Source organism: Mastacembelus armatus, chromosome 12 (assembly GCF_900324485.2).
Source record: "Mastacembelus armatus chromosome 12, fMasArm1.2, whole genome shotgun sequence".
In the NCBI taxonomy this organism is placed as follows: Eukaryota; Metazoa; Chordata; class Actinopteri; order Synbranchiformes; family Mastacembelidae; genus Mastacembelus; species Mastacembelus armatus.
The window spans coordinates 14,952,852-14,969,017 of NC_046644.1; the positions used below are offsets into that span (position 1 = coordinate 14,952,852).

The following is a 16,166-nucleotide window of genomic DNA, read 5'->3' on the forward strand; positions in this document are numbered from 1 at the left end:
GTGTCACGATCTCTCATGGCAACCAGCTTCCCTTCCCCTTCCTCACTCCATGACTGGGACTGAGGAGAGGCAGTCCCATATGAATAAGACATTCAAGCCCAGTAGGGATGTTCATCCGTTGCCTGTTGTTGTCCTAGCATTATACTCTTACTCTGCTGGCTTCAGAATGGCTTTACTATGGAGCTCTGGTACCAATGTGTAATCCCATTCATGCAGGCTCAGGAGTGAGTACTATGATACCTTTTTAGCATGCAGGTGTGGCATTGACCATTGTTGGAGGTGCTTTGTGACCTCCTGTACTCATAGATGTCCTGCTCATTACTATGCTAATAGTTTCCTGTGCTAGGGCTCATTTTTTCACTTGCTCTCTCTTATTCTGTTTCTGTCTCAGTCCCCCTCACTGATTTCTCATTCTGGACATGACTTGGCCTGGTTGTAAGGGGAGTGTGAATCATCAGAGAAAAGGGGGAAGAGTGAGGTACATGCCACAGCCAGCTGCTGCAAACTCAGGGCTTATCCACTAACACCATACAAAGGGTAAAAATACCAGCTGGGCAGAAGGCCACAGCAGGTGGTCACACATTGACAGAACACATCAAAATGAGCACCATTTATTATTGGGAGGGATACAACATGTATCTTTTAATTAAAAGTTGAAAAGATTGATGAGGTTTTTCCTATATGTTTTCAATGTTCTCTGTAGGTCTTACATTTTCATTGAGCTGAATTTAGATGCTGACCTGATCTTTCACTGTTGACTCTTTTTCAGCATCTTGCACTTATTTTGTTCTTAATATCTAGGTAGATCAGTAAGGGATAAGCTCTTCCTTGAGAGTCAACGTGAGAGAACACCAGACAGTAAACACAAAAAGAAATTAGAGTGAATATTTTGTGGTACAGAATAACCTTGAAAATGTTTTAAACAAAGCTTGAAATAGATAATCCAAAAATCCCTGAAAAGCAGTAACTGTGTAGCTGCCTCATCACATTGGCTGGATTTATAAATTTGGTCTCCTGTTATTGAAGAGTCTAGTTCCCTATGCCCTGCAGGAAAACCTATGGCTGTGTTCATTTTGTTGCATTATTATAGTTCAGTTTAGAGTTGGAATGATTACTTAGTTACTTAATCAATTAGTTAATAAGTTGACAATTATTTAATAATAATAAGTTGTCAATTTTAAAGCAAAAAAAGCAAAGTGAAGGGATTATTAGACTCCTAAGCATTCTTCCATAGGGGGATGAACTCATATAATAAAATATGCAAGAACCTCTCAAACAGGAGACTTTACCTTCACATAGGCATGGCCATATCTGCTTGCAGATGTGTCAGAGTAAACAACATGCACTGAAATTACAGCTGACATTTACCAAATACATTTCTGTAATGTATTGGAGGGGGAATGGGCTGTACTTATAGAAAGAGAGCAAGACAGAGAATGAAGGTACATTCTGGAACAAAACAGGCAATAGCTTCTGACTTTAAACAGAATGAACATCTACAGTAGCTGTTCTTGTTAGTGCCAAGTATATGCAGCAGGACATATGGAGGGGAAGAAGAGCTTGTGTGTGAGGGTGGGGGAGGAACCACTGTATGTCCTAAGGGATGCCTGATTCATGTCATGGCCTACTCCAAGAACCTGATGAGAAGTTTATGGAACTGTGGAAGTTAACATCCAACATGGGTTAATGAGAACCTACATCTACAATAACTTAACTTCGAACAGCGTCAAAACCTCAGGCTAGACTTATATCTCAGTATAATGTATAACTATATGAACGTATTGTAGCCATGAATGTATCACGGTGCTCTTGCATTTAATTTTATGTTGGTCTATTTTTGTTCTTACCTCCAAAGTAGGATCCATCAGTCAGCTTCATCTCTTTGTTGAACTTGGTGATGACGCTTGCAACACCATGTTGAATGAAGTACATCTTCTTTCCAACTGTGCCTTCTCGGATAATGTAGTCATTGGGTTGAAAAACCTCAAACTTTAACTTGCTCAACATCCCTGTGACAAAGTTGGGGTCTGCGTTGGCGAACAGAGGCATGGTGGCCACAAGCTTACGGCAATTAAAGTTGACAATTTCCTGGTGAAGGAAAAAAAAAAAAAAAGTGTTGGTCAAACAGTTGAGGTCATCTGCACAGTGAGTGTACAATGAGGATAGTATGGCACAAAACACTGACACAAATCCTGCTGCTTTTCTGCTGCTTTTATCTATGAGAATAAATGGTTTAGATGCATATTGCTGCTTTATCCCTAATATTTGCAAAGCACTTCCCATTACTCCTGAGAAGAAACGTTTTGGCACACAAGTCAGATCCTGATGAGTTTGCCCTCTGGTGTCGGCTGCGGGCCATCTCTCTGGTCTCATCATGTCCCCTCAGACACAGCAGGAGATTAGGAGTTTGTTGTCTGTTTACCCACACATCTCTGTTGCTGTGCAGATGGAAAGCTGGGACACTTGGCATCTGCGGCAGTGTGTTGTTGACCCCCCATAAGGGATAACTCTCCGCCAGTGACAACAGGACATTAACGGAAAGATAACCAATCTGGGAAGCTCACTAGCTTGATGAGGGCGATGCGAAGAGATGTTAGCTCAAGCTCGGATACCGGTGTCAACTAATGTCACAGGGCTGTAACCTCAATCATGGACCAGAACTAATGAATTAGATAGTAGGCAGTTTTCATGCCCAGCCAAGAGTCCTCTTGGGGAAACAATCTTTGGCTATGCCTATTTAAAGATTTGTCATGTGGCGGAAAATAAAAGGCAGCAAGACAGAGGCCAGGAACAGGCGGTTGGAGGGATGGAAGAGAACAGCAAAACAGTCTGGCTATATGTTATCCAAAGTCTGCTGATGGCATATTTTACCTGATTAACCACAACTGAAAATATGTTTTTCTTAATTCAAGAAGCCAATTTCAAACTTAAACTTGCCTGAGAGAGGCAATTTAGTAATAATTGGAAGCAAGTGCACTTTGATAAGTTCTGCCTGTTGCATTAATAGACACTCAAACATCATCTTAACAGGAAACATTTTAATGCATAAAACAGTCTTGTCAAATTTAGTTTTTGATTTTATCAAATCAAAGACTACAATAAAAGAATTCTCCATGACCTTTTGATTGAGAATAGATTTTACAGCAGATTACTTCTAACAGTGGCTGTAAACTAACGACCGAGCTGTCAACATCCTTACCCTGATTACTCCCTGACTACAAATATGTAAACCCAAAGTTGCTTTATAAACTGAAACAGGGTTGTTATGCAAATCCCACAGAGTAATAACAGCTTGGGCCGACAGCAATCCTAAATTTTGTGATAAATGACTTACCAGAATCAGCCAACAGATACTTGGGCTGATTTCATGGCCCTCCTCTGTCTCAAAGTGAGTCTGAGTGCTGCTAAGTGGAGCTGATTCTGATCCCAAATCGACCTATAGCTCGGCACCCCTACAACTGTGCTTGAAGACCTTGTGCCAACACTCATCAGCAATCAGCCTGTCTCTTCCACAACTGCCTCTGTCCGTCTACCTGAAATGCATCTGGCCTGAAGCTGCATAACTTCATTTCTGACTGCTAAATGGTTAAGGACTCCGATACAGAGACTGAAAAACAAATGCCACTGCTCCCCCCCCCTTTGTCTCTGAAAACAAAAATTACAGCCACTTTATTACACAAGCCAAGCAGGTCAGGCCTTGCACTACAGAGAAGGTGCAATTAGTCGTGTCACACTGGCAAGTCACGACATGTGTAATTGAGTAAGCTATAATTTATATCTGTTTGTAAAGTATATAGTTGCTTTCAGATTAAAATCGTTCAAATGCAGTGGGAGCTGTCAAAAACACTCTAATTTAGAAGACCTGACAATAACAATGGTTACAGCTACATTTTATAACAACTAAATGTTGATTTTACAATATGGACGGAGAATTAAGCCATTTTTAACAGTGGAAAAGTGTCTTCATCAATTTCAGACTTTATTTTACTCACTATTCTCTTTAACACATAATAAACCATACTTTGGATAAGTTGCTTTATATTTGCTGTTTTTGTAGAAAATCTAAGATGGAGTATGAATATGAGGTACTTTTACTTTGAGTAGGCCCGTTTTCATTTTATGCTACTTTATATAGAGCTACTTCACTACTGTTCATAGGGAAATATTGTATGCGCATCATTTATTTGACAACTGTATATACTCATACAGTGTACACAATACATTGCTAAAGATCAAATCTGTGGTTTCTAACCAGGCATTCTCACTATTTCTCAATTGGTTTCATCTAAATAAATATCTGAGGCTGAAAGTGGTAAAATATGTGAACAAAAAAGATTTTTAAATTTACCTGAGTAACCTTATGTGAGGACACAGATTGTGGAAGTAATTCAGACTGGCATATCTGACATGTCCTAAACTGACATATCTTGAGGACTATCATAAAGTGCAACAGTGACATAAGCTAGTTTATGTGTCCTGTTTGGCTCTGATGTGGCTCAGTTTGCTTTTATTCATCAGCCCCATGGGCATAACTTGCACTGTGCACTGTCTTCATGCAGAGTTTAACTTTGCTTGCTGTCCATTGAACTAAGCCTGTGGGATTTTCTGTGTTGTAAGTCATACCTTTAAATCCCTGCACCTCCCTGTGAGTGTCTGGCACCGTGCAGCAACTGCACAGGCCTCAGTGTTTGGCTCTGCAAGGTGACTTATTGGGGCTGCACAAGAGATGGTCACGATTTCTGCGCTTGCTTTGATTTTTATTCCTCTCCCCTCTCCTAACCCTCTGCATAATTATGCATGTAATGTGCTGATATGAGGAGGTCAGCCAAGAAACTGGTCACTGACTCCTCAGTAAACTTCAGTATTCCTTGTAATTATGCTCAGTCAAGCCTGCAGCTGTGTGATTGCTTATCTGTGCTATGCTACTAAATCCAGACTTGTAAATATTTGTATATTAAGCAATTTTTCAACAGTTCTTGGGCTTGTTGTTTTTCACAGGTCAAAGAGAGGTGTAATATATCTGTACAGAATATTTTCATGTGTTGACAGAGGAAAATCCGTTTCACTGTTTTTCTCCCTGACCCTGTAAGATGAGATGTCAGGTGTTGGTATTTTAGTTTCACATACTGTGCATTTAAAGGAACCAAATGAAGATTCACTCTTGATCTTCATCTTCATTTGGCTCCTTTAAACTCATTTATTTTCCAAAACTAAAACCAGTGTGACAGCTCCCCTGTCAGCTGTTATTTTTTTTTTTTTTTTTAAATTTTAGATGTATTTTTTACCTCTTCCAAAAATAACACTAAACCTTCAAATAGAAACTCAAGATGTAAATGTTACTAAGTGAAGTAATTTATTTCAGAGTCAATCTTTAAATTCAGTTAAGGGTCTTAAGAGAGAAGTTATCTCACCTCTTTGAGTGGGTCATTGAGTTCACTCAGGATGTTGTCCTCATCAAAGATTTTGCCTTGGTAGCGATGCTCATAGTAGTCATGAATTTTCTGTCGCATGTCTGCTGGAAGCTTGTGGAAGGACATGTATTGCTCCACTTGCTTGTACTGGAAAGGCAATGAAAGCAGATGGAGATCAGTTCATCGGTATGTAAAACAGCAAATAATTAAATGATATGATATGTTAATAACAAGCAGTTGTGCAAAGCTGCACAAAAATCTGTATTTGTGTGTCTGTACTGAGGACAAGCTGTGCTCTCACTTAGTCACAGTGCCATGTCCTGGTTCTGTGTGGAGAGGGAGGCAGGTGGTAAAGGAAAGTAGAAATGAGTACAAGCCTGGGGCTGCGTCAGACCAAGGTAGCAGTTCCGATTATTTCACCCATACTGGAAACCCACTGCTCATAGGCAACAAAGCTATGATCTAATGTGAGCTAGCAAGGTATACCTGATATCCTGGAGAAATTTAAGAGCTGCATGGATTATTAACCTGATGGCAGTGATTGTATGACTTATGAAGGGATTATTATCAGATAACTTATGACATTTTTTGTTGTCATTTCTTTCATTCTGAAAACACAAGTAATATTGACTATAGTATTGATTCTTAGCACTTGCCAGGAATCCAAGGTGATGCCAAAGGGATTCTGTAACTTCTCTTTTGGCTGTGTTGTTGTGTTGTAGATAGAATTTTAAATGAATAAAATTGCCATGTTTGTTTGTCAGACTACTATACATAATACCATGTACATGTTTTTAATTAATTAATTTATTTTTTGCAAATAGATTATAAATCTAAAACTGAAATTTCTCACTTAGACAAATATTAAGACCATTTATATGGCACTTCTAATTGTGGATAAATACATTCTGTTATAATGTTACAGAAGACCAACTGTGAAAAACTGAATTTACTGAAGATAATTAAAAAGCACACCCCTGTGTGTATATAGGGTCCTACAGTTCACTCTACATGTCCAGACAAAAAGTTAACCATGAAGACCAAGAATCTCTCTCTGTAGACCTGCATCCTAAAATCGAAGTCCTCTGCAAAGATGGGAGAAGGACAAGTATCTCAGCACCATCAATCAGGCCTTTATGGTAGAGTGGCTCGGCACAAACCCCTCTTTGAGTAAATGACATGTGACAGCCCTCTTGGAATTTGCCAAAAGGAATTTAAAGGACTCTGAGGACATGAAGAAAAAGAACCTCTGGTCTCATAATAGAAATTAACTTAAAATTTAACAGAACTCCAAGTGCTACGGCTGGCAAACAGCAGGCACGGCCCATTATATGATGTGAATGAGAGAGAAAAGAGATGAAAGAAACCATGGAATATTTTGTGGCCTCTAACTGAAAGCTGGTTGCAGGAGTTTACCTGTGGTGTGTAATACTGTCAGTGACAAAGATGTGAGCACTTCCCTCTTTCTGGTGATGAACTAAGTCTTTGTGGGAGTTAAAATTCTCTCCACATTAACCTGAAGACAATTATTGACCCGAAGGAGAGGGAAAGAGAAAAATAATACATCACTTCATCTATTCTGATTAGTCTGTGTCCTCCCACAGTTTTTCCACAGCCAAGGTGAACACAATCTCCCTAGCCAGTCCAAGGTCCTGACACCTGAAAATAAACACCGTCTCTCCTGCTGCCCCTGGTAATCACAGTAGAACAGTAGCTGAGAGCCAACAGCACCTGTGATGTTGGAAGCCCTGTTCAGCTCCATGGTCCAGCAGTAGTCCAGCATAGACCACATAATGAAATTTGTCAATGAGAAAGAAGACACTTCAGTCACAATGCCTCATTGATTCCTCTCCTGGCTGCAGAAAGGTGATAAGGGCCTTTGTTTGTGGGGAATTGATTTATTTTCAGTTCGCAGAGAAGCTAGTGAAAGGTTTGTGTAGGTCGACCAGAACCATTTTGATTGCTCAGACCAAGGTGGGTCACAGAGTCAGGCAAGGGTGGCACTGACCATGATGTGGTCTTTCTGATACTTCAGGTTTTTTATGTGTCCCCCAGCCTTATGCCAGGTCAAGTTTTCATAATAGGGATGACTTAATTTCCAGTTCAACTTACAGGTGTAGGCACAAGCGGACTTGGAATTATTGAGACGGTATAATAAGCTTTCTGCTCTTGGGATGTGCTCAGATGGATCAAAAGGAAATGGATTTGCCACCTATGTTTTGCCGGCTTGGGAAATACCCATTTTAAATTTAATGGACCTTAACTGTGATCCAGTGACAACTAACATAAAATGAAATGTTTAACAGTTAAAGTAAAAATGACAAGTTGTGTTTACCAGCCTTTGTGCTGAAATTAGCAAACCTGCTAGAAAAGTCATATTGATCTTCATATCTGTGTCATGGCATATTAATATTCCTTTATGTATGGCTCCTTATGTAATCTGTAAGTAAAAAAATTTAATTGTGGGTTTTTAACACTAATGTGCTCCTGTTTTTTATTATTTTAGTTATACAGTGAACACTTTATGGTGGATTTTCAGTACGGTATTTCTGCACAAACAAGTAGGCCAGTTGGGTTTACATTACATTTCAAACCCTCTATGTGAAATGACTCACAGTTTGGACTTGTCTTAAAGAATAACTCTGTAGCTGCTGAATGAAACACAGCTGTACACTGGTTTAAAGCGATTCAGCACCAGGATGGCAGGCGTGGCTTGACATCACACTTTACACTATAATTTCCTTCCACCCCCTCCCATTACTTCTTTGATCTAGTCTCCTCCCTTTTCTTCTTGTCCTCTCACAAACGTCCTCTGTCCTTAGCCAGATTCAAACTTCACACCCACATCCATTTCTCCATCTCTCTGTTTCCAGCTCCCCAGCTGTGGCACTGATAGATGTAATAACTAGAGGCTGAGCACCCTGCTCCTCAGACTGCGCCGCTGATACGCACAGCCATGCAGCAAATCAGCCCTAGCTGAATCTGGAGACACACTGGGGGCTCTGAACATGGCATCCATGGCCTCAAAGCTGTCAGTTCAATGCCTGGAGGGATGTTTAAAGGATAAAGTGTGATGTAGATTAAACAGATTTGCTGTGAAGCAGATGTACATCACATACTGAGCAAGAGAGTGGCACTAATTTAAACACTTTGAATGTCAGACTTGCTGTGGGCAACCTGCTGTCATTAAATTTTGGTGGAATGTACTGTGACATATACACGTCTGGCTGTTTATGGTCAATCATAAAATTAGGATAAAAAGCTACTACCTATGCATGCCTGGCAAGGTCCTTTTTTTTTTTTTTTTGCCTGCTCTGTCCTGCATCTTTTTGCTCTGATTCTGTAGTGAATCGACTTTGCCTGAGCTCCGATCAGTAAATCAACCTGAGTTACTTAGCAGACCTACAATCGGTTGTTGGGGAAAATTAAGGTTTTTCTGTCAGCAACAAAATCTAATGCTCATTATTCCAGGCATCCTGTTGGGGTTAACTTTTTTTTTAGTTTATTCATTTTGTCTTCTCTGTGATTCAGTTTTTTTTTTTTTAAATTCTTGAGTTGTGGCTGGTGTACAATAATAATACTCTAGGCATTATAAGAATTTTGTTTAGTGAGGAGTTTTAGGTGCAATGTCAGACATCTCTGCAACACTGCATCAAAAAATTCAGACATGTACTTTCTCTAGATTGCACTGACCATGGAGGAGGCGGGCAAAGTCAGGTCATCATATTGGAATTGATAAATGCAAGGTGTAAATTAATGAACTGGTACTTTAGCATGTCCTGTTATAGTCACAGCCAAGGTGACTCTGTTGCTCTGATAAGAATTATGGCAACAACCTCGTGCAGGATAATTGAAGTACTTTGTGTATCGGACCATTTTTGACTTAGTGCATGTGTCACGTCTGTGGGCAAATACACACACTACCTAAACAACTGCCATTCATTTTTCATTTACCATGAAGTAATTTTCTGCAGAAGTGAAATCATCTGTGAATTAATGAGTTGATTGATAGAAAAATAATCCTTTTAGTTATTCTTAAAGTGACCAGTAATTAACAGTTGCTTAACAGTCACCCATTTCAGCTGAAATTATTTTTACATTATATCATAGGGACGAAAAACCCCTGCACTATATGTAGATGAAGACTTTTCCTGCATGTATGCTGGGAGTTAAATTCAGTTTCTTGAGCGTGAGCACAGCACATCAGTCATGGCCGTGTGGTCTGGGAATTGCTCAGGCCCCTCAGCAGGATCACAGATCGGCTGAAATGTTGAATAATCATCAAAAACAAAAAGAAACAAAAATGTAATGACAACCAAAAGGAAGAATAAAATGTATTCACTGGTAGCATATAGACCGAGAGGGGGCTGGTCAAGTCATGGACCTCCTTGCCCCATTGGCCTCGGCTGAAGGGCTCAAGGGGAGAAAATCCTTTCCTAGTCACGGCCCTGGATATTTTGATTTGCAACAGCTCAAACCACTGAGAGAAAATTTAATTTAACTCTAGCTCAAATGATTGTAATAAGCATGCAGAACGAGCAAAACCCTCAGATTAGTACTTTAAGACCATCCCTGTGGTAATTAGCATTACTTACCTTGAAACAACATAACATTAAAAATGCATTTTTTTTTTTTAAAGGATTGTTTTGATATTACTAACATGCAATATCAAGTAAATAAGTCTTTTTTAGTTATGTTTTTTCTATATCATATTTTAATGTGTGTTATTGCTTACCTTCTCTTGGTATTGCCTGCGTGAAGAGTCCAGTGATTGGATTAGGGCTGTAGCGTGGCCTACGAACATGGCGTAGCACGTGGCTCCTACAATCATGCTCAGCATGGTGATCCACAGGTCAGACATGCTGACAGGTGCCCGGGCACCATACCCGATGCACAGCATGTGGCTCATGGCTTTGAAGAGGGCATAAGAGTACTGCTTACCCCAGGAAACATTCTGTAAGGACAGAGAAAGACAGAGAGGGGGTAGGGGGAGTTACTGTAAGGCAAGTTGGGGGGGGGGGGATCCTTTGATGGATCACTGAACCGTTACCAGATATTCTGCCAGCACACTCCTCATGGCTCAGAGCTTAATGCCCTCACTAAGTGACTGACTCTGTACCTTTCTCCTTCTGCCCCCCCCCACCCTTCAGTCTTCAACATTTCAACACTTGCTGTTATTTTTCCTACTCTGCTCTCCCTCTTCCTGGATGTACATGGCCTCATTCATTTTTCCATTTGCCAAGGGGTGGAGAACAGTTCTTTTTTGCAAGGGCTCAAGAAAAGTAGAGTTCAAATTTTAATATTTATTATTTACACAAGTCTGAGGCATCATTTCCCTTAAAGCCCAGGGCATATTCACAGCAAGAGGCAGAGAGAGAGGACAGATGACTGGCTAGATTGTGTTTTCTCTCTTTCCTCAAGGTCTGATTTTTGTTTAATTTATTTATTTTTGAGTGTTGGAATAGGACTCACTGCATTAGGGAATAGAAATGCAGCGCTGGGATGAAAGGAACCTTGGCTGCCCACAGACATGCAAAGCTCACAGCCATGTAACCTATCAGCTTGTTCCTTTTTCTCTGATCATTTTATTGACTCAGTCATGACTAACTCCTCTGAAAAGCTCTTTATTACAAATGGAGGGAAGTGATTTGACTGGGTCATTACTTGTACCATTCACAGCATGTGAACATTAACTTGTGTACCTTTAACTACAGAGTAACATCTTGAGCTGGGTTCAAGAGGCCCCTGTTATCCAATAATCTGTCCAGCTGGGTTCATGAGAAGCTATTTCAATGTAAATGTTATTGCTACCAACTATGGAACAGATGCAACCAGGCAAAAGTTTATTCTACCACTTGAGATCTACTTCTATGGCTCCTCATGTCTCTCGTTAATATTGGACAATGTGTACTGAGGTATTATGAGGCATGACTGGAGAAGGATAATGTGGGCCTGTATTCAGTAAGGTTAACACAGCAACGTAATGAACATCATATATAAATAAAAACTCCCTATAAAATTGTCAGAGATTTTTCTGGTGACTGCTTCTGCAAATTGCTTGTCACTTGATTGAACATTGTCTGCAGCCCAAAGCCCCTCCCTGCAATACCTTTGTTTTTCAGCGCATTTTGCCATTTTCCATGCAATACCATACCTCAGTAAGAGAGAGGGGTATTTGATGATCTGAATCCTAAAGCACCTGAACCTGCGTCCTGTATGCCCATTCATCAATCCATCGTTTTTAATACCTTTTCAATTGCATTTTGAATTTCCCAGATTTCTTTTTTTCTCTCTCCATCTATCACTGGTCTGCAACCTCAGCAAGTCAGAGCAAGATTTAGACTCCTCATTAATACACTACATATCAGATGTGAAAATGTGCCATTTCTCCAGGGAGTGTGCAAAATCTCTAGTGAGCAACTGAACAGACCCATCAAGGCCACCTCTGTGAAACTATCTCGAGGCAAATGCAACATTTCTGGTTTTATAGCCAGAGCCAGTTTGCTGGCTGCTCCAAGAAGTGCTGAGGAAGCGCTCTATAAAGAAAGCCTATGTCTCTCCAAACAGAATAGCAAATGAAAGAAATGTAAAATATAGAAAATGTAGCTAATCTCTTTTTCACTGACTGACTTGCAGATGGCACATAGTAATATGACACATCTCATCATATCCGTGATGCCTCCTTTTACCACGCCATTCTCCGTTCTGCTTTCCTCCAATTTGTTCATCAGCTGGGATTTAGTAAATGAGTAAATTTACAGCTAATCATCTGCACTGAATGACTCACCAGTTCTCATCATCATAGTTGTTTCTTCCAGACAGTGATTATAAAAATTTGGTATAATTACATTTGTGAACTTTTAATAAGTAGAAACCAGTTTACCTTTGTCACTGAATCAGGCACAGGTTATCAGTAAACAAGCTTTTGGTTGTGTTTCATTTATCTGCAGAGTAAAAGCAGTGTAGTATCATACATTATTTATGTTTAGCCACGACTGTAATTTAGCCATCACTGATCTAAAGTTCTACGCTGTCAAAATGTCAATAAAACAGAACTGCTAAAAGTTGCATGTCCCCTCTTCCCAAAACATGGGAGTGGAAATCCATACAAATGGGCACTGAAAGTAATTAATCATTTACAATTGACAACTGTGTCAGAAACAATTAGACCAGTGTTTTAACATCTGGGAGAAAATCTAGGTGTAATGTGACAGAGAGAAACCTTAACAAAGAACACTGCAGCAATTAAGTCTGTAAAGTGCGTTTTTTTTAGGGGATCTCCATTGAACACCAGGAAACAAAAGCTAAAAGCTGAAACACTAGTGATGCAGTAACTATTACTTTTCACATTGCTACTCTTCACTCAGTTTTGCTCCTCTTTTAATCCTTAAGTTTGCATTTTTTCTGCATCACAGTAAATGACTCACAGTAGGTTTGGTGCAGTGTTATGACTGTATCAGCAGGACATTTGCTTACCCTGGATTTCTGTGTTTGCATTGGTAATAAAAGGAAAACCACAACAGTATTTTTCTCCAGTATGTTAAAAACCAGAAATCTCACAGAGCGATAGAATAAATTAAATGTTGTTTTTCTACAGCCTCCTATCTTTTGGGAAAACTAAGTCATTGTATTTACAAATTTTCTCCTGAAAATTGCAGTTCTTACCTTTTCCTGTTCTCTACAATTCCCTTGATTTTAATAATCAGCAGACGTATTCAGTTCCTCCAGAGCTTCTCTAAATATAATTAAGATGCAGCAAAACAAATGGCATCAGATAATAAATACATATTCATGTTGAGACAGTTCTGCCTTTGAAGTTTAACAGTAAAGTGAATTCACAAAAAGTAAACCCATCATCACCGTAAGGTTCTGTAATTAGCCTGAGCCAATCTTTTGATTGTGAACTTGTAGCCTACTTTTCACAATTTGCCAACGTTTCAGTTTATTAGTCCCAACATCATGTCTCCAACAGTCCCCTCACACATGATGTAACTGGTTATGTGGCCAAAAAGGCAATCAATGATTCACTGCAGTCCCAGTGTTGAGTGTGACCCAGGGGCGTTGGGCTGTTGTTGGTTGCCGGCGAGTGACTACGACACTAACAGGATGTAATGCACAGCTGCAAAGGACAGGGTTTGACCCCTCGCTGACACTAGTGCTCATAAGCAAAAAACACAGTTTTCATCTGTATTCCCACAGATGCACACTGATTCAATAGTTGTCCTAGTTCAGCCACAGCATCACTTAGTAAATTCCTCAGGAAATACATTTGTGTTTATAATCTTATGGAAATAATGTTTTAGAAAGTCTTGCACAATGTGTGTGCACATGTATGTTTTATATTTTGAATATGTTCGGAGGCTAAATTTAGTCATATTTAGTTTTCCTTTATGTACCCATTTTAAAAATTACAAACTATAAAGCTGTTCTTTTTGCATAGAAGGCACAATAGCTTTGGAAAAAAAAAACGAGGAAGTGAAGGGGTCTGCTGGCCTGCAGGACTACCAACTTAGCAAACAAAGCACTTTTTTTTTTTTTTTTCATTATTTTTGGCAGTTGTCTCCTTTGTTTTTCTCAAGATAGTGAGCTTTGGTTTTGTTAGTTGGGTTGCACAGTTTCTTTCCTAAATAATAATTTGTTTCAAGAAATATCAGATAAAAAGACCTATTATTTATTCTGAAATCAAGGTAACCTCTCTGAATTTTTTCTTCTGTTCAATTAGCAGCCCAAGAGTGGATAAGATATGCAGTTTAAAAATACATGAAGAAGAAAAGTAGCTGGGACCAGTGAATGTTTGGCTTTTTTCATGAAAAACAGCTGCAATCCCATCCTTTAAAAAATTAGTTGCATAAAAAGTTTCTGACATTCAAAACATTTAGTCACATCTAGTTGTTGGTATGAGTAAGCTTTTATGCTTCTGCAGGATACTGCTCTGTGCTTTGTGTGTTTACTTCCCTGTATTGCAGTATTAGCCTTGGTAGGCTATTTTGTTTTACTTTTTCTAGAAGGTCATAAATCGACAGCATGTGCACATCAGAATTACATTCTGATGACTGAGGTCACTCTTTCTTTTGGTGTCCAGCAATGTGCAACCGAGTGTGTGCCAGCCACTTCCACTGATTAGCACCCCCACAATCAGAAAGGTTAAACGAGAAACAGAGTGTACTCCAGGGATGACGTTATCCAGAAGACTGGTGTCGGTTAAAAATGTTTCAGCAGCAGAATTCATTTCCAAAATGTGCTGTGACAGGCTCTTAAACTCAGCACCACTGTCCCTAGCAGCTATGCTTGTCATCTTGACATTTCTGGTTTAAAAAAAAAAAAAAAAAAAATACTGACTCTTGAGAGACCAAAGGAAAAATAGAATACCTAATAAATGGTGCGTTAAATTGCAGCAAAGCAAAAGTATTCTGCACTAGTTAATCAGCAAAGCAAATCAAATGTGCTGTTCACATGCACGCTATTTTAAAGGAGAGAGGAAACAAGTTAATTAACCCAAACTCACTCAGACATTCATCCTCAGCTGTCTGCCTGGACAGAAACACTGAACATAGATACACTCAGGAAACAGAAAGCATGCTTTTACACACACATCTTTATACTAGGCATGCAGACAAAAGCAAGACCCCATCACCCTCTCTCCTTAGACAACACAGTGACAGCAGCATTATCTTGTCTGGTGATTAAGTAAATGCAGCCTCTAAAGAGTAAGAATCCACTCTCAGGCCATTAGTCAAGAAGATAACAGCACTACACCCTGTACTGCACCACTCAGCAGTATCTACGGTCCTTGTTGGCCCCACTCTTCTTCTCACAGCTGGAGACAGAAAGTACCAAGCCAACAACAGGAAAAAAATGTGACGCAATCTGAACTCAAAGTTGGAACTCTTGAGCAAATGCAGCTGAAGGACACAAGCTTTCAAGCCAACAGTCACCTGACGGTCTCTCTCTTGGCAGGCCCCACACACACATTATGTATTTACACCTGGAGTAAACAGAAGAGGAGATATCAAGATTTTTAGCTCATGTACACTAATGCAATGTGATGGTGTGAGAAGAGGGATCCCACATGAGGGCTGGGCTTTTCACTTTGGATTTGCCAAACTGCAATCAGCACATAGACCTCTTTTCTACAAAAATCCACAGAGAAGAGCTTCCACAAATTGTTCATTCTACCACATCACAATCAGTAACGTTTTGGTACACTGACACCCTGCAGAATTTGACTCCATTATTGTATTTTCAAACTTGAACAAAATATAAAAAGTAATATACATCCTACTTCATTGGGCTAAGATTTTAAAGCATTATTCCCTTTAGATGCTAGTACAGACAGACTCTGGGGGTCTATGTATAGATATGCTCAGCTGCAGACAATGTTGTTCCTTCACACTGCGTACAAATGATTCTTCTGCCATCTTCCCAGGGAGAGAAAACTTGGTTTAAGCACAGCTGTGACAGGAATTACAGCTGTTTTATTTCATCTATACAAATCTGGCACTCAGGCAACTGATATTAGTTCTGTGTTCAGAGGGTTTGGTGACGTAAATGATGCAACCACACGGGGGCAGAAAACTAACCTTTCACATTATTTAAACTTCGTATTGATCTCTGTAAAAGAAGGAGAATGTATTTGATTTATTTTGAGGAAGAGGAGCTGCTGAAGATCAGGCTGTATGATTACGATTAAGTAAATATGAAATTGGAGTATAAAAAAAAAAAGCTTTGTTCTTATTTACCCAGTTTTATGCACGT

At 39.6% G+C, this 16,166-nt stretch overlaps 1 protein-coding gene across 1 annotated transcript in view; it reads right to left on the reverse strand.

Moving 5' to 3' along the window:
- hcn1 (hyperpolarization activated cyclic nucleotide-gated potassium channel 1) overlaps nucleotides 1-16,166 on the reverse strand; it is a 53,894-nt gene that overhangs the window by 10,739 nt on the left and 26,989 nt on the right. The window contains exons 4-6 of the mRNA XM_026297752.1: nucleotides 10,147-10,365; nucleotides 5,412-5,558; nucleotides 1,848-2,088 (exon numbers count right to left, since the gene is read on the reverse strand). Of these exons, the coding sequence (XP_026153537.1) occupies nucleotides 1,848-2,088; nucleotides 5,412-5,558; nucleotides 10,147-10,365 (607 nt within the window). The remainder of the gene's footprint in view (nucleotides 1-1,847; nucleotides 2,089-5,411; nucleotides 5,559-10,146; nucleotides 10,366-16,166) is intronic.